Source organism: Larus michahellis, chromosome 1 (assembly GCF_964199755.1).
Source record: "Larus michahellis chromosome 1, bLarMic1.1, whole genome shotgun sequence".
Taxonomy (NCBI): domain Eukaryota; kingdom Metazoa; phylum Chordata; class Aves; order Charadriiformes; family Laridae; genus Larus; species Larus michahellis.
Genome location: NC_133896.1, coordinates 56862614 through 56883725, shown reverse-complemented (window position 1 = coordinate 56883725; position 21112 = coordinate 56862614). Strand labels below are relative to the sequence as shown.

Below are 21112 nucleotides of genomic sequence, written 5' to 3'. Positions count from 1 at the left end.
GAGGTGGCTCGCTCAGCCTCGCTGTGCTGGCAGAGCATCTTCAGGTGTCTCACGCCAGCACCGTGAGTCAAGAGATCCCTATCAGCTTACCATCACCAGCAACAACTAACTAGGGGGAAGCAAACATAAGGAAAGCTCAAAATGGGTTTCACCTCTTCCCTTCCCACTACTCCACCACCCCAGGCCTCAGCCCTCTGGCTCTCAATCTTCCTCCCACTCCTGGTCTCAATGTGATTCCCCAACAGCAGGCAGGAGCTTGTGCCTGAACCCTCCTGCTCTCCCTGCCTGCGTTCAAGGAGTCCAAGCACAGCATCGCTCTGAGAAGTCCCTGCAGATGGTGCAGCCTTATAAAGAGAAGGGGAGAATGCAAGCCAGGGGCAAAAAGCAGAAGGGAGCTCACGTCCTCTCCATCCCAAGATGCGGGGGTTTGTTTTTCCACAGGAAGGTAAGCCCCTCCGTTATGTAGCAAAAAGAAAACCTTTACTCCACACTAAAAGCCCCTTAATTCCACAATCTCATTTGTGAAAGTGAAGATCAGAAGGCAGATAATCAGTTTTTAGCCCTTTTCATGACTCATCACCCACATTTCTGCCAGCAGTGTCCCTTAGGAATGGGTGGGCACCAGGTCCAGCAGGCTTGCAGCAGTTACCTTGTCCAGGAACCACCCGGGGATACCGAAATTAAAGCCCCATCTCCAGTCATTTGTATCCCAAGGGATTTCAGTGGTCCTCTTTCTAGGCCTGACCGGCTCCAAGAGGATTCTCACACAGGAGAGGGTACAAAGCCTCTCTGCTGGCTACAGCTGATAAGCCCCACGTGCAATGCTGCGCTTCATGGGACAGCCAGCCACCCACACCACACATGTGCTCCCAGGGCTGGCTGCAGGGACAGGCCATTCACCTCTCCAGCCTGTACAAAGGGTATGATCCTGTGTCTCAAGAAGCCCAATTCCTTATTTTCTACCTGTAAGAAATTGAGAGGCTGCCAGCTCAGAGCCCCTCTGGGACTTTACAGGAGGGAGAGAGAGAGACTAGGCAATCATGGACTGCATGACAGTGGAACCAAAGCCAATCCTCTCTTTATTTCAGGTCATGTTAGTCTTGCATAGAAGCACTGTTTGCAACAGCAGTCCGTCCAGTCAAAAACAAATGATTAAGAATTCAGTTTTCCAGGTTACTCCTCAAAACGCCTCCAAATAGATACATAAATTATTTATAAATACACAAAATTTACGGCAGAAACATTCAGTAGTGCAGCATTCACAATGGAACTTCCATCAGTAGAAAAAGTAAATCCAAATTGTCACAGGGTCAGCTTCTTTGGTGGGAACTGATTTCAGAGCATTTCAATTCCACGTTACAAATAAAGAGAAACAATCTCTCTACCAAGCCAAGGCCATTGTCCCTCATCTTGAGCTTGCTGCACGTAGAGACAGGCTTTCACATCTCAGCCCTTGAGCAAAGGGTAGCACAGCAAGTCGGGGGCACAAAACAGTCTTGGGGCTGGGGGAGGGATCCTGCTCCCAGCCTGGGTGCAGTCAGTACCTGTGTTGCCAGCCCATCCCAGAGGAAAAGGGAAAGCTGCTACAGAACAACCGGCTCAGGAAAGGTTTCCCCTTCTCCCAAGGCCAGTTGCAACATTTCGCATCATATCTACGGCAGAAAGTCCCAGCATTTCTGCTCCCCTTAAAACTGGGCATGCCGAGGGAAGAATAATTCCTGTTCCCCATACTATACACTCCGAAACACTTTTGCCCCAGTGGGCCAAGTAATCTCTGAAGCTTTATCTGGCCGGGGCCCGCTCTATGGCGTGGGAAGGTGCACGGTGCTTTGTCAGTGGAGGTGCTGCACAGACAGGAGACGGACTCCAGCTGCTACAGCTCGAGACAGGTAGGTGGGGGCTCTGGCTTCTGGGAAGGGCTGTAAGGTCAGAGGGCAGGGCAGCAAAACCGAGCACAGCAGCAGAGATGGGGCTACAGTATGAAGATATCTGTCAGCATTTCACAGCTGCCCAGGAATACATAGGTGCATCCTGGAATACATGTATATGTGTGCTATTGTCTATTAAATATCATTAATTCCTCATTATTAGTAGTAGTAGTCCCTCCCCCACCTCGACATCTTGGTTCAAGGGCACATCTGAGCCATTTCAGTGTCTTCTGCTCCTTGCCATGGGGGCACTGAACAGGAACCTCCAGGTCTGTCATCGGCAGAGATGTTGCACCAGCTGCTTGAACTGCTCACGCTGCTGGTAGATGTAAAGCTGGGTGTCCCAGAGAGCGTTCACCAGCACGGTGTCGTTCACCTCGTCCAACATCACCTCCATGTGCAACTGAGGGCTGAGCCTGCATACGGCAAGACAGCATCACCAGCTGGTCACAGATGCGAATGCCACAAGGAAGCCAGCCTGCCGAGCACAAGACTTGTGCAAAGCGGCTCCGGTCATCCTGGGTGTTCACTTGCCCTTATCTAGCAGAGCGGAGGCCTCCCCCCTCCTCCAAGGCTGGGCCACAGCTCAGCAATGGCAGCACCTAAGTAAGGCACGAGCCTCAGAACACACTGTGCGTGGTGGAACAGGGCAGGATGCACATCCCCCTCCGGATCCTCTTAGACAGCATCCCCGGAGCCCCCGCTAACCGACCCCAGACAAGGCGTGCTCAGTCCACCACTGGGCCATGGCATCCTCCGATATGTCACCGAGGCACAAGGAGAGGAGGCGGGGGGACAGGTCTGGGCAGGCATGCTGCTAGAGGGAACACAATTTGGGACGAAGCATGCCGCAGCCAGGTTTGAAGTGAGAGGGATAAAAATAGGTCGGTGCAGAGAGCGGAAAGGAAGCTCCTACCGGAAATATGGGACATCCGTCATCTCGCACCAGGCTCTGGCACGATCCACAGCTGGGCCATCTGCGTCAGTGCACTGCAGGAGAAACAGGCCCACAGTTAGAGCCTGACTGTCACACTGCTCTCCCCCTGCCTGCAAGAGGCTCCCTTGGCACCAAGTCGAACTTGCGCAAGCCGCAGAGGGAGAGGAAAAACGAGGAACAAGTGCATCTTGGATGGCAACATTCACCACTAAGAGCGGGGTGGCTTTTTGTTTGTTGGTTTTGGTTTTTTTTTTTATTTTTTTTTAATATAAGAACAATGCTCCTGATCCTTAGGACACAAGGAATTGCACCCTACAGATTCTCCATCCACCACAGCACCGAGTGGATTCCCTTAAAAGAAACCCCCAGGATGATCTGAATCACAGCCTCATTGGGATTTCATCTCTATCTATTTTTGTCCAAGCCCAATACCAGTAGAGCCTGTGACACTGCAGGCTCTCTGGGCTGTCCAGGGACAGCTTCCCTGGGATCCCTGAAATAAAAGACAGGGGAAGCAGAGGGACCTCTCCAGGTATTTTCTGGCTTTAGAAAGCTAAGAGGAGATAAAGCCACAGAATTAAGATCACACAGTTCTGGTCTTTCTGGCTTCATTCACTCGGAGTGTTTTCATTTAATAAGCTTCTTTCCGAAGCATCCAAGAACGTATGCCTATCACACACTCCTAACCACAGCTCTGAACTCCTGCTTTTTATTGGCGATACTCCCACTTCTCTAGCATTTGCTAATTTCCCCAGTGAGGATAACAAAGATTTTCTAAAGAAAAATTAATTTTCTGAGGCTTGATTTTTTTTGGTCCAGGTTGCTCAGATGACAATCAATGCTCCCTGGAAAGATACCACGTTTAACAAACTGACACCTGCAAAGGTTCTGGGGTCACTGACCACCATCCTATCCTTAGCTCTCCCACACCTTAGCTCCTTACAGCTGCAGGAACTGCACCTCCCTTGGCACTTGAAACCCCAACAGGCAGACAGGCCTTCAGACCTGCTGTGCTCCCACAATTCTTAGGTTACCCACTAAATCCATTCCTTGAACTGGCCATGGTTGGAGCAGTTCCAAGGAAATACGATTTTCTTCTAAAAGGAAGAAGCTGAAGACTGGAAACCCTTGCTCCCTCCCTGCAAGCAGCCCCAGGGGCCTTCCCCCATCCCCTCCTCCCAGTACTCACACAATCCACCACCATCTTGCCAAGTTCCCTGGCCCCAAAGACGGTCTTCGCTAGCTCCCAAGGGTTGGAGGGGCGGAAGACATCCACAGAGCTCACCGGGACCTGCGGAGGCTTCCCTGTCCCCAGGGAGACCACCAAGCCCAGTTTTCTTGCTTCCTGCCTCTGACCCTGTGGACAAACAAAAGATTTGTTTGCAAGGACCAACAATTAAGGCAGAGCATATCCTTCACAGCAGTCTTAGGGAAGCTCTGAAAGCCAAGGCAAAAGGCTTTTCTCTCCCCCGTCCTCCCCCTTTAGTGCTGCCTGATGAGACGGGTATAATCCACATGACTCCAACAGTTGCACTGTTCCGTCCCTTACACCCTTGGCTGCACCCAAACCCATGGGATCACCCCAAAGATGAGGCCTAGGATCAGATGACTATGAAACAGTCCAACTCTTTCAGTCATTTTGGCAACACACCTCCCCTTTCAGCTACAGGGAGCAGTAGCTGCCAGTAGTTAGTCATCTTTCTGAGAAGCTTGCCACACCACAGAAAGCAGTCACTCTTCAGCCTGACAGAGTGCCCTACTATTGTCTTCTCCATTTCTTTTGGGGCAGGAAAAGGCCCTGCAGAGACATGTCAAGGGCCATACACAACCATCAACTGAATCATCATCGCTGAAAGTAGCAAGGACATGCTAATAGGGCTGCCTTCCCGTCTCACACCTTTCTCAGAAGAGGTATTTCACCTCTCCGCCACCATTCCCAACACATATCCTGCTCCATACGCTCTCTTCTAGGGTGCTGCACTGCTAACTTGTTTATCCACTAGTGAGGCATCCGTTCCCAAACCTCCTTCCCCTTCAAGCAAGGCTCAGTGGAGCCAATAAAGCCCCAGTTACCAGTCAGGGCCAGGATTTTCCCCTCACCTTTTTGATCAGCGTCTTGTTGTACTCATGGATCTCCGTCATGGCATCGAGGGTCGGGTTGTTGGCTAGCAGCCCACCATCCAGAAAGCGGCCTATAGGCCGGAAATAAGTGGGAGCCGCACCGCTGCAGCGGGCAGCGCGCCATACAAGTTGGTCTGGAGGGAGAGAAAGCAAACAGCCTGTTGCAGCAACTTTCCCGTGTGCAAGTACCACCTCACCTTCACCAACACAAAGCAGAAGGGCTTGCAATCCCAGAAGACCCTGCCCTAGATAGTTGTGCCTCTTTCTCCCAACAGTAAGGTCTTCTGCCTGGATGCACAGGATTCTTTTGTGGGGTTTTAAAGGATGTTCTCACCACTTTTTACATATCCTGGGTCAAATTTGTTCTCTACCAGCTTCATTGCTGCTATTTTGACGGTGAACCGGTTAGGTTTGCTAGACAAAGAAAGCAGCAAGCTGGAGGCAGCTGCATGCTTCAGTTACACGGTTTTTCCATGTTAATCTGCTCCTGGGAGCCCAGGGAAAGGCACCGACTGTACACAGGACTCCTCCAGCAGACTCCTTCCTCATGAACCTCTCTAGCCAGCCCCTCTTCCTGGTACAAGAGAAGCCAAGGGAGCAGGAAAGAGGAGAAAAGGGAACCATCGTTAGGACAAAGCTACAAGTCAAGATAAGGGATTGCTGGGACACCTCAATTTTCAGAGCAATGGGAGGAAGAATCTTCTGCCTCTGAGGGATGGCCCCCTCCTCTGCCAACCAGCTGGACTGCTGTCTGCCAGCATTTACCTTCTGGCTGAGTGAGTGGTCTGAAAGATGCACTTGTCTTGTATTCCGTGGAGGTTTTCGTCTCTGGTACAGGGTAATTCCGGAAAAGGTGGAGCTCAGCTGGCTGCCGGTCACACAACGTCCCTGTCACCATAACCCTGGGGAAGAAGACATGACAGAATGAGTAAAATAGGAAAAAAACGTACTTATGGCTTCAACAGTTTGCACATCGCGCTCCTACAGATCTGCTCTAAGGAGAAGCTGAGCATCTCTGCTGAGAGGGGTCTAGAGCACACTCAGGAGAGCATCAAACAGTGCAGCCCCAGGCAGGACTTACTTGGGTTTTCGGACATCTGTCATTTTGGTGTTTTCCCCAAACTCCTTCTTCAAGAACTCATCCAGGGGCTCCGACTCGTAGGGCCGAGAACCCCGGAACACCATGTCCTTCATGCGGAAGTACAGGCAGCGCATGTAGTCCATGGACTTCCCTGAGATGGGTAACAGCATCGGCAGGAGCAGGGGGTGGGGGGAGGGGCAGGCAGAACAAACAGCACATCAGAGATGGGACTCTCCAGGACAAGCAGGAGATGGGAGGCATCATTCCCAATCCCATCCCCTTCCCAGGCTGCCTGTCATCTGCTCAGACCTCAGCAGCATGACTAGGAAAGATTAAAAAGGGTGGGCAAGCTTGGAGAGTACTTTCCCACTACCAGAAAGTGCCGATCACCTTGCTGTAAAACCCCCATGGAGGGAGAGAGTAGGAAGAAGAGAACATTGCACTCTGCCACCACACACCTCCCAAACCCCAGAAAGCTGATCAAGGCCAGTTGATGTGAGAAGCAAGCGCAAAGCCAGGTCTAGGCTTTCCTTCATTAAAGAACATCCCTTCCCTTCTTTGGCAGGGACAACAAACCTCAGAGAGGCAGCTCCCACCCCACATCTGCTCCGCGCAGAGGAGCGCTCAAGCCGACAAGAGTGAGAAGGGGCCCATTATTTGCACTGTGCTCACCATGTACAATAGCCAAGGCCAAGATCCCCCCAGTGCTGGTCCCTGCGATCCAGTCAAAAATCTCACGAATGGGACGGCCCGCAGCCTTTTCGATAGCCAGGAGGAGCTGGATGAGCACCAGGCCCCGGATGCCCCCTCCATCCAGGCACAGGAGGCGATCGTGACTGGAGAGAGACAGACACAGGTGACTGGGAGCTGTGGGACAGCTTACAAATCACAGCGTACCACAGTAACAAGAACGCCGCTGTGGACAGCATAGTCAGCAAACAAATAAATACAGTGGTGCTTCCTCAGATGCAAATAAGACTGGACCTGGCTAGATATGCCTCACTAGAGCTGGTGCAGGTCCCTTATTATGCAATAATGTACATTGTGTCATAATTAAAAAGCAGACAGCCCTAAGATCCTACCAGCAGCACTTCAGTGCCAACTGCTCCACGCGAGGCGAGGTGTAGGCACTGCCAAGGCAGTGGCACAGCCCAGTAAAGGAGCTGGGTGAGGGTCAGTGCAGCGTGTGAAGACAGGGAAATCTTCACACACAAAGCCAAAACGGCTTTTCGTGCCCAGCGGCAGAGGGGAGGGACAGAGCAGCGGTTTCACCTGCTGAGCTTGGGCTCCACTGCAGCTCCAGGGCTGCAGGCAAGAACAGGCACAGGGTTCTGCCAAAAACTGCAAGGTTAATGGACGTTAAATAACGTAATCTCTGAGGATACCACAACCACGGGTCTGGGTGGGGAGAATTCACACACATGGCTTTCACCTTCAAGTTGCACAGGAGCCTGGACAGAAGCTGTTCCTCACTTACTTTCTTCTACCTTCACTGGGCGAGTCCACAACATCTGGTGCCTTCAAGAACTGTCCGAGTGTTGCGGAAACATAGAGAAGGTCCTTATATCCTAGAGGGCCAGGAACATGCAAAAGACAAAAAAAAATTAGAGACCACTTTGCTACCTGAACCCTCTGATATGTGCCTCAAAGATACTAGTCAACCAAATTATACTTCATCAATTAGAAAACCTTCAATTATTCTTCCTACTTTCTCTCTGTCCCCAGAAAACTTGGTCAAAGTACCCAAACCTCCCACCCCTACAGTAAATCATTTCTACCACAATCACACAGAGAACAGCTGACTCCCTTCCCCATCAAATAAAGCTCCCTGCAGGAGACACAAGCCATCCTACCCATAGCCACCAGGTACCCCCCCAGATTAAACTCTGCACCAAAGAGGAGAAACCCCATCCTTTAGAGCAGGCAGCTGGAGATGCACTGGCAAAGATGAAGGATTTGTAGAAGCAGGTGATGAGCACAGTAGGTGAGAGAAAAGGCAGAGCCCAGCAGCGTGCCCACTACGCAGTTTACTGCAAGCCGTAAGATAAAACCTAAATCTACTCCTGCGAGGTAACCTAGGCAGGAGAGCTGTGGGGACAGGGTGGCTTGTCATTACCACACAGCTGATGTACACCCAGGCCACCCTGGGTGTGGGGCACCAATCCAGCCTAGGTGAGAAGCCAGCCTGTGAAACCAAAACAAGAAAGAACAGGGGGAGAGACGTTAAATACTCCTGCCAGCACCCAGGCCGGAAGGTGGCTGCGGATGACAACGAATGTGGTGAGGAATTTCTTCAAGGGCCAGAGTCCAGGACGAAAAAGGGCGTTGCTCTGTCACTGCATCAGAACTGAAAGTTGGGGGGTCGCCTTCACAAGTCCACAGTGAGATGAAAATCCTGGTGTCACCAGCCAGTGACACTTGTGGCAACACAGAGGCACTCCAGGGAGTGTGAGGGTGTTCTCCTCTAGCCCCACAGGAGCGCCTTTGCAAAGGAAACCACCAACCTGAGAGGGAAAATGGACCCCAGGCAGCTGTTATCTGCCTGCACACCCCTCACGAGGGTCAAAGCCTCCCTCCAAGCCAACTCACCCACTGCCCACTCCGTAACCCCTCATGCTGCCTGTGCCTGAGCTCCAGAGCTCCCTGGAAGAGGAAAGCCAAGCACTTAATATAGACCCATGGGCTTATTCACAGAGTCTGCGCAGTATGCAGCACAAGCTATGGCACAACTATATATCCCAACTTTGGCTTGTCCTACGCATAACATAAACCTTGTAACCAAGGTCACTTATCCTTGGGCTTCACCCCTTCCCTCTCCCAGCCGCTGGCCTCCAGGGATCTGAATGAACAGCATTTCTAATTTCCTTGTGACCAGCATGACACTGGGAGGTCCTCAAGGCAGACCAGCAAGTACCTCCCCTTCTGTACACGACCCAGTGGATAAAGTACATGCAAGCAACTAAGTCCTACACCTCTTCCAGAGGGATGAGGGAATCAGTTGTCCCTTTCCTTTTTACAGAGCTGCATCGTCTAGAAGACAAAATTTTATGGTGCAAGAGTTCAGAGTATGCACACAGGAGAAACAGAGAAAAGTGACAAGATCCTGCAAAAGCTGAATGAGGACACCAGACAGCTAGGAGATTGTCCCCAGCACACGGCCCATCTGAAGAAGGGATCTGAGACAGCACTGTGAAGCAAGAAGGGAGGAGAGCGAGGGAGGGCTAGGGAAGGCTTTACCTAAGCTGCTGAAGCTGCTCCGCGAGGAAGGTTGGCCTTCCAGGAAGGAGGCGGCAGATGGTGCCAGGCTTGGGGAGTCAGGGTTGGGTGGGTGGCAGCGTTCGGTCCCTACAGTTTGCAGCAGGTCTAAGAGCACTTTCCGGTTCGCACCTTAGGTGACGAAGGGGGAGTCACAGATCAGAAAGAGAATCAGTGCACGCACACGCTGGGAGGGGCTCTGCTAAATCCACAGCAGCCCCAACCCTCACGAAACCCTCTGGGATGACCTGGGGAAGGGGAAAGCATGTCCTGGGTATCTCTCCCCTAACACCAAGCATCAGGACTTGTGCACGGCAGGAGTACCCAATGCTGTGCAGCTTCAAGGGTGTGTGCCACACACTTCTTGCCACTGCAGAAACCCCCGTGTCTGCTTACGCCTGGGTGGTTCAGCAGCACTGCATCATCCCATTGTGAGCCTGCAGTGCCCGACACTGTGGCTTCAAAGAGGGGGAGCGCGTGCCAGCTTTTCCTCTTGCATCTCTGTCTCATAGAAGAGAAATTCATCAAGGGCTGTTAATACAAAGCCTACGCTGCTAGCTCAGGAAGTGCCTACCCTGTAAGCAACTAGAAGCTGGGAAAGCGTGTTGGAGAAGCATCACCCATGCTTGGCATGTTTTCACCTCTCCACAAGACACTGTTTTGGCCACCAAGGGGAGACAGAATGCTGGGTTTACCCTGCAAGGCTGCCGACATGCTCCCTCACCTTTGCTGCTCCTGGCTGCCAACAGCCCTGGTGTCTCCCCAAAATCATTGGGGATCTCGACATCTCCTCCAAACACGACGATCGCTTTGATCATATCCAGGTGGTCATGCTAGGGGACAAGAGAAAGCTCAGTCAAGAGCCATGCTCTGCCTGGCTACATCATCTCTCATTCCCTCCCTCCTCTTTCATTAGCCAAAGCACCCACAAGGGATCATCCCATGAAAGACTACAGCTAGGATTTCAAAGGAGTCTGTCCCTGCCTCGACCCTTCAAGAAAAATCTCTCTCTCCTTCCCAGCAGCCTCTGCAGAAAACTCACCTTCATGGCCAGGTGCAGCGGTGTGTTGCCATCCTGACCCCTGGCGTTGGTGTGGGCCCCGTGTGTCAGCAGTACCATGGCGCAGTCAAAGCGTCCCCTCTTGACCGCAATGTGCAGAGCCATGTCAGCCGTCCGGCTGGTCAAATTCACCTCAGAGCCGTACTCAAGCAGCAGCTGTGTCATCTGTGCCCAAGCATGCACATGGCAGGTCAGGAAGAGAGAAAGCGATCATGAGGACAACTGCCCAGGTGCTCAAATGATCCAGGTCTCATGGCAAGCAAAGCAGAGGAAGAGGAGGGAGCCTTAGTCTGGATGCAGCTGGCTGGCAGATGCCAGCTGCATTGTTCCAAGCACTGGGGATGGGGTTTCTCTGTTTTACCGCAGATCTAGCTGGTGGTTTCACATTCTGGCTAGAGCTTCTGGATGTTTTGGGACTTAGATGCAAGTGCAGCAACTGTCTGAGAGCAACGGAGAAAAAACAGTTCCTACTCAAGCCAGAATCCTTGCAGACTGGAAGGAGAAAGTTTGCTTTTTGATATTCTCCTCTTTATAAGCCAAGCAGATTTATGTCTGCTCTGAAACTCCACACGACATTTCTAAGAGGGATGTGATACTGCAGGCGGGAAAACAGTCCTGCCACAGGGAACGTCCTCTGCTTGCAACAAGCACCATTTGGGTGCTCCAGCATGGCATATCACACCACCGATCTGCCCATCTCTGGCAGAAGAGGGACCGTAACCTACACGCCACCACCCTGTGCCTACCTCACACTCTTCCTGCAGTTTTCAAGACATCAATCTGCTTCCTTCCATCCTTCCATGAAACTGCCACTAATGAGAGAAAAGAGCTCCCCCCAGGGGTAACAGTGACACTGCTGCAATTCCCCCAACAAAAACGGAAAAGGGACAAGCTGTCAGCTGTCAGTTTGACAGACACGGATGACATACTAGGGATGAGCCCATCAGTTTGTTTCACTGCAAGTCTCCACTGCTCCGTCCCCTGTGGCAAACAGGACTGATCAGCACAGGGCAAAGAGAATCAAACACCAAGGTGCTGTCTGGGCTCTGACACTCCCAGGGCTCTGTACATGCTCTCAGGAAAGGGAGAGGTTGGCAGCAGGAGGAATTAACCAGGTGCTGAGTGGCAGCATGGGCCATGCATTGGCTCCATTTACCTCTGCCTTCTTCGCCCAGTGTAGCGGAGTAGCTTCATAGCGTGGGTCCTTGGAGCGAACTTGGCTGGCATCCACCTCGAGGATGGCCTGGGCACACCTGGCAAAGACAATGAGATGAAGGGATGGGTAACTGCCGTCTTGACTCACACCTCCACTCGTATCAGCAGCTGCCTCCCGCCCAGAGCCTTTCAGGAAACCCTTCAGCAACAGCAGGCTCCCTGCAACACCTGCAAGTTCCTCAGCTGCAGCTTTGTTTTGCTCTTTTTAGAAAGGAAGGGCGCAGCAGGAAACGTACAAACAGCACAGCGTTTGGAGGAAGCAGGATAATTCCTTCCCAAATCCAAGTGGTGGAGCAACATCTGGGTGCTTCTCCAATACAGGAATATGGCATTTCTATAAACTCTCAAGACCCAAGGGGAAATTCTTCTCTTCTCCCTCTCTCTCTCTGTGGAAATGTAGGGATAAAACTGAAAGAGTTAAATACTTGCTTAAATTAAGAATCTGTATACTTCCCTACAAGTGAAAAATCACACCTACTGTGACTCGACTAGTACCTAGTGCCTAGAAAGTGTGGGTAGGCACACTTAAGAAACAAGTAAGTATATGCTCTCCACTCTGAAACAACACCAAATAAACCATGTACAAGAGATCGAGCCCCACTGCAAACTAAGGGACCTAAGTACATTTTTGACTTGTGAATGTATCTCTAAGGTTGGAAAGCACTTTTCAAAATGCTGCAGCAGCTAGTGTTGACTTGAGAGCCCTATTGGTTGAGCTCGGACACTCTATGAAAGTTAAGTATTATAAAGCACATACAAAGAGAATCAAATTTCTCCAGGGAAAACAAAACAGGGAGTAAACATCGTGTCTCTTTTGATTCAGTTCCAGAGAGCGTTATTAAGAGTCAAGAGTACCTTTGGCCCACAGGAGACAGGAATAACTAGGCTTTGAAATGAAAGCTTATTAGGATCAGAGCACTCAAAGACAGAGGTACAGCAATTAGCAATACTATTTAAGCATCAGTACATTATCTTCTCATGGGTCATTCTGAGAAAAAAGTATTTCACCAACATTTTTTTTAAAACATCTGTGTCTTTCTCCTGATGTCTGATACTAAATAATATATACAGATAAATTCAGGGAAAAACATTTTTTTTTTCCTGAAAGTGTTTCTTGCTTTTCCACACCAGCACTTCTCTGTTCTTTTGCCATCTTGGTGACGCAGCAGAGGACAGCACGGGACATCTTCCTACCAAGCACTGCCCTAAAAGGGGTTCAGTCTCGGACAACCCTGAGCAAGCAGGCAGGTCCCCAGACTGGAGGAAGAGCCCTGTTCTGGCAGCCAAGCGGTTCCTTACCCCTTCTGGGAGAACTTCAGTGCTGTGTGGATGGGGTAGCCCAGCGTCCCCATGACGCTGCAGCTGGCACGGCATTTCAGCAGAGACCGAACCATGTCCTCTTTGCCCAGCTGACAAGCGAGATGCAGAGCAGTCAGCCCTTCGTGGCTCAGGTGGTCCAAGCCAGTAGTCGGGGTTCTGCCCAGGAGCTGGGAAGAGGAGACAATAGATAAATACATACAGAGAGACATAGAAGAGTGTTGGTTGTCTCTCTGAGCTCAGAGGACACTCCGGAGCACTGGGCTCCTCACAACGCTACAGCCTGTCCTCTCCACCCCTGCTTCCAACAACAGTAGCTATGGAAGTGCTCCCTGTTTTCTCTCCCCAGAGGGTTGATCACTACTCTCTGTGCCCTATTCCTCTGGCCCACGTGCCCCTGAGACACCCCTCAGTCACAAAGTGTTTACACAACCTTGAACAACACAGCCTAGAAGACTTTCACCATCAGCTGCAGAACAGTAACACCGAGTGAGCAAAAGTCAGCCCAACTGAATGAGCACAATAACTGAAACCAATAGTCTCCTCTCCTGGTACGGCCCCACCAGTTACCACGGTCAGTCAGCAAGCAGGGGCTCAACCTTCCCCGCAACCCCACCATTGCTTTTGGATACAGACAGGATTATCTTTAAAATACATGTGTAGGGATATGTTTGAAGGAATTTTCCTGTTCTCCATGTAAAGTTTAGACCTGTTACCAGCTGACTGATTTGTTACACAAAAATATCCCACTGCCATGCTGGGGAAACCCTGCAAGCCCTGCTTGCGCACAAGAGAAGCAGGAATTTAAAGTTGCTTTTCTCTATTTTATCACGGAATCAAGAGAGAAAAGAAACAAACAGGAGACAGATCAGACCGGGAATTATTTCTGTAACTACAAGCCAAGTTGCCGCCATCAGAAAAATCTTTTTAATACAAAGATCTTAACTGCCCTGCTCTACAGCATGGCAAGCTCCGATCGTCATCCCTCCCCCATCACTCCTTAGGAAACCCCCGCACAGTCTGGCAGGAGGAGGGAGAGCTGTCACAACAGGTATTGGGCAAATGTAGGGGGTGCAGCAGCAGAGGAGAGCTGGTCTCACACTAGGTGCTAGGGAGCTGACAGACCTGAGGAACCAAGGTGGAATGCCACCCACACCCTCACGAACCCTGTCACTCTGCCCAGCACTTCTCAGCAATCGAGAACGCCTCTGGCTTCAGACCGTCTCTGCCTCGAGGCTCTGATGACTGTCCCCCACGCAAGGCTGCTCAGTTCAAACAACAGCTTCTGTAGGCTCAGGAGAGACCACAGCGGCTCCAAACTGTCCTGTGCGCAGCACACACTCCCCCACAGCAGCATAAACACATGCTCCCCCACGGGAGCACTCTGCCCAGAAGCAAATACCCTGCTCAGAGGAGAGTGAGAAGGGACAGCCAAGGGCCTGGGGAAAGGCAGGATGAAGCCCTGATGCAAATAGCAACGAAGGACACTTTCTGAGGAAACTTGCTTAATATCCCTGTTCCACTGCAGGGTGGAATATGGAGCCAGCTTACAGGAAATAGCGCCAGTAAAGGGGGAAGAAAAAGGCTGAAATCAGCCTCAAGCATTAACTTGATGCTGCAGCAGAGAGATTTGACTTTTTCTCCCCTGTCTGCAGCTATTTTCCTGTCTCCCTCCACACAGCACAGAGAGGACCCATTCTAGTCCCACTCCCCCTCAGCTTTGAAGTCGCTCCCACCTCAATGATCTGGGGGCTGTTCCCTCGCACAGCATAGTGGAAAACGGTCTCCCCGTTCCTGTCGGTAATGTCAACCCGCGCGTGGCACTCCAGCAGCTCCAGCAAGCACTCCATGTCTCCCTTGCGGCACGCCAGGTGCAGTGGGGTGCAGCCATCCTCACTGTCAGTGCTGTTCACACAGCTGCAAAAGAGGCGTCAACGTGAGGCCAAGGAAGGGTGTGAAGACAAGGACATGTAGCCACCCTGGGAGCTGATACGAAGGTACTTTCTGTGCCTGTGACGGGCCCAGCTGGTGCGAACCACGACGTTCACAAAAGCTTGGCCTCTTGCAAAGGAAGGAGCACAGTGAAGGGCCACCAAGCAGCCCTGCCATGGACCCTCTCCCTGACACACTGCTCCTTCCTCCGCCCCTACATGCAAGCAGCTCCCTCTGCCCAAAGGAAGGCAGGAGACACGTTACAGTCAGCAACCTGGCAGAGGTGCTGCCATTAGTCCCCCAGTCCCCTGACTCCTCACTAGTCTCCCCTATCCTCAATGAACTTCCCCACAGAAAGAGAGCAAGAGCGTGTGGCCAAAAACTGTTTCCAGAGAGACAGTCCTACTGTTCCTCCTCTCGTGCGGTTTACAGTCAGGTATAACCCCCTCCAAAATGCAGCTCCGCAAGGGTTGTAAGAGTCTAATTAGTGTTTCTACCTACAGTTCAATCCTTTACCTCAAACACCAGAGCTCTGGTCCACAGCAGCAGGCTGAAAGCCCACCAGTAAGCTTACACTAAGCAACCATCGGACCCACTTTGCTACCACATCTGTCATTCAGGCAAGACACACCAAGGCCAGCGCTTTTAAACTCGACCTCTGCAATAACCATAGGTGTTAAGGTCTCCCAAGCAGCAGCCCACGTTGCTTTGGTACATCAATCCAGGATACCATAGCCTGGCCTAGCCTGCCCTCCCGAGCTTGTTCCCATCACCAGGCCCACCAGAGACCCCTCCTGCCCCTTGCCTCAGAATGTGGTTGTGCCGGAAGCTCTCACGATGGCCAAACTCCACTGCAACGTGTGCCGAGGACCAGCTGGGGTGGTTACGAAAGCAGTCACTGAGCTGCTGGAGCTCCTCCAGTGACAAGGGCTGGCACGAGCTCTCGTAGAAAGGGCGCAGCTGCCCAGCATACTGCTCAAAACGCACCAGGGCATCTGCTTCGTTATCGAGTTGGAAGAGCCTGGAGGAAAGGCAAACGCAGCGTTGGTCCTGCTCAAAGAAGTAACCTCCATCCCATGTATGTGAGATAAGCAGCTCTTCTCCAAACATTAGTGCTGGGGACTTTCCTATTCCTCCTTGTCTGGTGTCACACTTGTTCCAAAGACAAAGGGAGCCTACTCCATTAGCAGAGAGCACCCCCTCTTCCTGAGGAACATTAACTTTTGGGCTGAAGTATCCTGTGCTCCAGATGCTACAGCAGCAATATGTATAAGTGCGTGTACCTGTGGATATTCTGACCTGGGTACCTATTTCATAGTTGCTTGTTTTCACAGTGTTTGGACTCTGTCCTGCCCTGTTCTTGCAAGATGTTTTGATGACAGCTCCTCCACCAGCACACGCAGGGGCCTCCCACTCCTCACGAGCCCACCCGCTGACCAGACACATCACCCCACACCCACAGCCGCAGAGCACTGCGGTCCAGAGAGTGGAGATTTCGTCTCTTTCGTTTCGTTTCATGCTTCAGTACTGACTGCTAAAGGTCTATCACTTACCGGAAAGCGACCTGCGGGCTCTGGGGATTCACCAGCACGCAATCCCACGAGTGAGCGAGGCTGTTCTTATACAGGGCCACCCTGCCCTCCTTCCTCAGGCAGGTGTGAGCCGCATACTCAGCAGCCGGCACCTCCTTCACGCGGTACGGGTTCGTGAATATCTGGGTGACGCTGTTGATGGTGTTCACCAGCCGCCCAAAGAACTGCATCTTTCTGGAGCCTCAGGCGGCTTCTGCCCCCGCGGCCTGAGGGAAACGCGGTGACCGGCCCGACCCCTGTCCTTCCCTGAACTCAGTCACCGGGGAAAGGAGAACCGAGAGCCGCCGGGGTGACGCCCCACCCGGGGAGGGGGGGGAAGCCCGGAGCCGGCACCTGCGGCTCGCTTTCCTGGCGCCTCGGGGGAAGCGCGCCCGCTTCTCCTCAGCGCCTCAGGCCCACCGCCCTCCCGCCGGCCGTACCCCACCGCCCCGGCGGGAAACCTCCCGCCTCTGCCACCTGCCCGCGCTGGGAGGAGGCGCCTGCGGCCGGGGGAGGCGGAGCGGAGCCCGGGGCTGAGGGCGGACCCGCGGCCTGGCAGTGCCGGGCCCGGGACCCAGCGGGCGGTGGCGGCGGTGGCCGCGGAGTACGACGGGCCCCCAGCCTCCCCCGCGCGGAGCCCCCGGCCCGCTGCACCGCCCGCCCGCCAATCACCGCACCGCCCCCCGGGGGCGGGCCAATCAGCGGCGCCGCTCCCCCCCCCCCCCCCGGGGAGGGGCGATTGGGGCGGGGGAGCGCGGCCAGCGCCGCTGCGTCACGCCCGCCGCCATCGCGGAGGAGGGCGGAAAGGCGGGGGGCGCCATCTTTGTTGAGGGGCGGGGAGGGAAGGGGGTGCTCTTCTTAAAGTGGCAGCGTCCCCATTGTGCTGGGGTTGGGCGGGGGCGTTCCGCTCCCGCGTGTGGCGTGCGTCACCCCAGAATTTGGGGGGGAACCAGCAGTTCTGGGGAGTGGCTGCATTCATAGCCCGGCAGCGTGTCACCGCGGGCGCCTTCAGGTTGAGCCGCCGCTTTAAGGACAGGGTGGAGCCCCCCCCCGCGCGGCGGCGGCGGGGGGGGGCGGGGCGAGGGTGACGTCAGCGCATGACTGTGTTTTTATGAATGAAAAGAATCCGCGGGTGAGTAATCGCGGGGAGCGGGGCTGGAGGCGCCGCCGCCCGACGGCCCGACTCGGCAGTGGCCCCGAGGGGACCGGCGCAGCCGCCCGGTGAGCGCCGGAGGGGACGGGACAGGGCGGGAGGGGGCGGGAGACCCCGCCGGGGCGGGGGGCGGCCGGGAGAGGGCGGCGGCGGCGGGGTCCGGCCCGGCACCGGCTGGAGGCCGCTCTGCCGCCGCCGGGACTGGGATCTGGGCCGGGGGGGCGGGGGGGGTAAGTCCCCGGTCGGGACAGTCCGCGCTCCGCTCCCGAGTCCCCGGCACCACCCGGAGGGAGCCGCCGCCGCCGCTCCCCCGGCTCCGGCTACCCAGCCCGGATTGCATCAGCTTCCAGCCGCCCCGGCTCCACCTTTCCCGCCGCCCCCCTCCAGCCCCTCGCCTCCCCGCGGGGCGCTCCCGGCCCCCTTCGGCCGTTCCGCTAACGGGGAGGGGGCTCCCCGAGGTGAGGAGCGGCGGCCCGGCCTCCTCCCCGGGGGCCCTCCCTTCTCCTAACCCCGGGACCGGCCACCGGCGAGGGGACGGGCGCCGCTTCGGTGACTTTTTTCCCCTCCCTGGGCTGCTGAATCACGGGGGAGGCCACTTGTCGCCCGCCCACGCTGCGTAGCCGCGGGCCCCCGACCCCTTCACCCCGGGAGCCGCGTTGCCCTCGCCCGCCGGGCCGTGGGGACGGTGGGGTGGCAGCTCCGCGCCGGTGCCGGCTGGGTGACTTCCCCGGCGGGCGGTTTCGCCCCGTGGGGCCGTTCCTGCTGCTGCTGCTTTTTACTTTCTTTTCAGCCACGGGCGGATCTCGCCCGCGTTTCCTCCCCGGGGGGAAGCCTGGGCCATCCGGCAGCCGGGCTGGGGCGTTTCGGGTCCCCTGGGCAAAGCAGCATCCCGACCACCTCGGGGCGGGATGAAGGAGGGATGGGAGGACCAGCCTTCCTCCGTTATTATGAATTTTTTGCAGTCATTATTGCTATTATTATCGCTGTTATTATTATTACTACGTAGTTTTTAAAGGAGTAGGAGTGAGTCATAGGGCCCGTGGGGGGGACGTGGGCACCGGGCAGGGGGCCAGCGGGACCGGTGCCCTCTGTGCCGAGGCGAGGGGCCGCAGGCAGGCAGTAACCGGCTTTTCTCCTGGCTGCTCAGCAGGGCCAGCGTAAAGCAAGGATGGCTGCGGACCCGCTCTCCAGCAAGGCCCTGAAGGTGAGCACCGGCAGGACTGGGCATCTGGGGGGAGCAGGGGTCTGGTTCTGGGGGTCTTGGGTGACGGCCCCTCTCTCCGGCAGGTGAAGCGGGAGCTGGGGGAGAACACACCGCTGCTGTCAGACGAGGAGCTGATGGGGCTGTCGGTGCGGGAGCTCAACCATCACCTGCGGGGCCTCTCCAAGGAGGAGGTGGCGAGGCTGAAGCAGCGCCGGCGGACGCTGAAGAACCGGGGTTACGCCGCCAGCTGCCGGGTGAAGCGCGTCTGCCAGAAGGAAGAGCTGCAGAAGCAGAAGATGGAGCTGGAATGGGAGGTGGACAAGCTGGCCCGGGAGAATGCTGCCATGCGCCTGGAGCTCGACACCCTCCGTGGCAAATATGAGGCCCTGCAGGGCTTCGCCCGCACCGTGGCCGCCCACGGGACCCCCGCCAAGGTGGCCACTGCCAGTGTCATCACCATTGTCAAGTCCGGTGCCAACCAGGCCGCCTATTCCTAGTGTCGGCCTCCGTCCCCCGGCTGGGCATGGCCCCCCGGGGTGCCTTCCCCCATGAATCCCCTCCCCTACCCTCCCTGACCTCCTTCCCACCAGGACCTGTGCCTGAAGTCCTCCTTCTCCCATCCCTTGACCTCCAGCTCCCCTGTGCAGGGAGAGCTGCCGCGGTGTGGGTGCTGGGGCGGAGGACAGGACCACACTGGTGGCCCCCGAAGCCTCGCAACCCCCTCCCCTCCAACCCAGCCCTGTCCCCTGCTGCAGACCCCCACCTGAGGGATGCAGGCAGGAGAGGGTGAGCCTACACAGGCAGCAGTGGGGGGGGAAAGCATCCCATGGCTCCAAGCTGTCAGGAAAACACCAGGCACCCCTCTCTATTGGGGAGGGCATGGGAGAGCTGAGTGTGGGCCAGGTGCTCCCAGGAGCATATTCCGGGGAGGGAAACAGGAAGAGAGGTTTCACAGCGAGGGGCAGAAGGGGATACGATGGAGGGGAGAGGAAGCGGGGGTTGGCAATTGGACCACGGCTGGAACAGGGAGGGAGGTGGCAGCATGGCTGGAGCCTCTGGGGATGGAGATGGCAAGGGCAGGTGGCAGGTCAGAGGGGGAGAGAAAGTGGCTGCAGGTTGATGCCTGGTAAGGGTGAGCGGGGTGGGAAAGCGCCGTGACAGCTTGTGGGGCTGGGGGAGCCCAGAGGTGACAGTGATGGAGGAGGGACCCTTGGGCTGGGGGACGTGAGCGGGTCAGCCCAGGCTGTTGAACGCAAAAGGCAGAAGCTGTGGTGCTGTTTTATCTCTCTCCATCACGCACATCCTTCACGCCTCTTCCTGCCTACGGGGCCGGGTGTCTATGAAACACAGCAGCACCAGCAGGAAGGAAGCGGAGGCAGCTGGAGCAGAGATAAACACTGTTTTGCTCGGCCCAGGCCAGCTTGTATGGCCCCACCAAGGGCTCCCCGGCGCCTCGCTGCCTACAAAGCCCACAGAAAGGTGCTCCTGGCCCCCCCGAGAGCCAGAGCTGTGGACGCAGAGAGAGGGGTGGAGGTACAGGAGGTGGGAAGCGGGGGCAGAGAGAGCATCCCTGCTCCTGGGAGCCGCCTGGCAGGCAGGTAGACTCCTCCCTTTGGTGTTTTTTTTTTTTTCCTCCAGCTTGGACACTGGTGTGGGACAACTGGCTCTTCAGCAGCCTGAAAGGCTGGAGAAGAGTTGGGTTTGCTAAATAGAGGCAGCGTGGCATCTGCTGCCATAGATGATCTCCCCCTTTCTGCCCCTGCCTGGGTATTGCCACGCCAGCCGCCCTCGGCTGCAGCCTCCATCCCTCCCCGGAGAGAGGTGCCCGCCACTTGTGGAGGGGGCACCGTGGTCAGCATGGCCCACCCCTCACCCCCCCAACTCCTCTTGGGTTTATTTATTGCACGAACATAAGTTATTTTCACGTCCTCTTTGCCATTCCGCCTCTCGGCACAGCCAGGATGTTGGTACAGAGCCGTACTTTATATTTTATATATGCAAATCACATTTTATCTTATACTTATATAGAGCAAAAAAAATACTTATTTATTTTCTGACTTACAGTACGTGTCCTACCCGACTCCTCTGTATTTTGTAGACTTTACAAATAAAGCAAGTTCTTTTTTTTTTCCACAGTGAGAGTGTGTTTGGTCGTTCTTGAACTTCAGGAGAGGGCTGTGTCCCAGTGGGACCAGGTTTTCTAGCTCCCTCTAGCTCTGCTGCAGGACATGTTGAAGATTGCACCCAAAAAAAAGACTGGGAGGGGAGAGAGCTCATGACTTTTTAGAGCAAACACAGATTTATAGTCTCTGGAAGGAAAAGGGTCAGTAAGCAAGCT

The 21112-nt window shown here is 54.8% G+C and overlaps 2 protein-coding genes across 6 annotated transcripts; one reads left to right on the top strand and one right to left on the bottom strand.

Annotated features, from left to right (window-relative positions):
• Positions 1-1046: 1046 nt before the first annotated feature.
• PLA2G6 (phospholipase A2 group VI) lies at positions 1047-17040 on the bottom strand. 3 transcript variants are annotated; one of them, XR_012586039.1, is made up of 17 exons: positions 16400-16905; positions 15652-15867; positions 14651-14831; positions 12897-13084; positions 11539-11635; positions 10365-10547; positions 10047-10155; positions 9305-9454; positions 7545-7635; positions 6740-6903; positions 6068-6218; positions 5752-5888; positions 4966-5120; positions 4055-4222; positions 2845-2918; positions 2463-2742; positions 1047-2344 (listed from the first exon to the last, which is right to left on the bottom strand). XR_012586039.1 is itself a non-coding variant. In XM_074579201.1 (16 exons), the coding sequence occupies exons 1-16, from the start codon at positions 16606-16608 to the stop codon at positions 2203-2205; spliced, it is 2415 nt and encodes an 804-aa protein (XP_074435302.1). In that variant the 5' UTR covers positions 16609-17040; the 3' UTR covers positions 1047-2202. The 3 variants fall into 3 exon arrangements, 2 of the variants coding, with proteins under 2 accessions (XP_074435302.1, XP_074435317.1); XM_074579201.1 differs by lacking the exon at positions 2463-2742 and having other exon boundaries at positions 16400-17040; XM_074579216.1 differs by lacking the exons at positions 2463-2742; positions 9305-9454 and having other exon boundaries at positions 16400-17025.
• A 215-nt stretch (positions 17041-17255) lies between these two features.
• MAFF (MAF bZIP transcription factor F) lies at positions 17256-20909 on the top strand. 3 transcript variants are annotated; one of them, XM_074579169.1, is made up of 3 exons: positions 17256-17638; positions 18718-18774; positions 18858-20909. In XM_074579169.1, the coding sequence occupies exons 2-3, from the start codon at positions 18739-18741 to the stop codon at positions 19269-19271; spliced, it is 450 nt and encodes a 149-aa protein (XP_074435270.1). In that variant the 5' UTR covers positions 17256-17638; positions 18718-18738; the 3' UTR covers positions 19272-20909. The 3 variants fall into 3 exon arrangements, with proteins under 3 accessions (XP_074435270.1, XP_074435290.1, XP_074435280.1); XM_074579189.1 differs by having other exon boundaries at positions 17514-17633; XM_074579179.1 differs by having other exon boundaries at positions 17549-17638; positions 18721-18774.
• Positions 20910-21112: the final 203 nt, after the last annotated feature.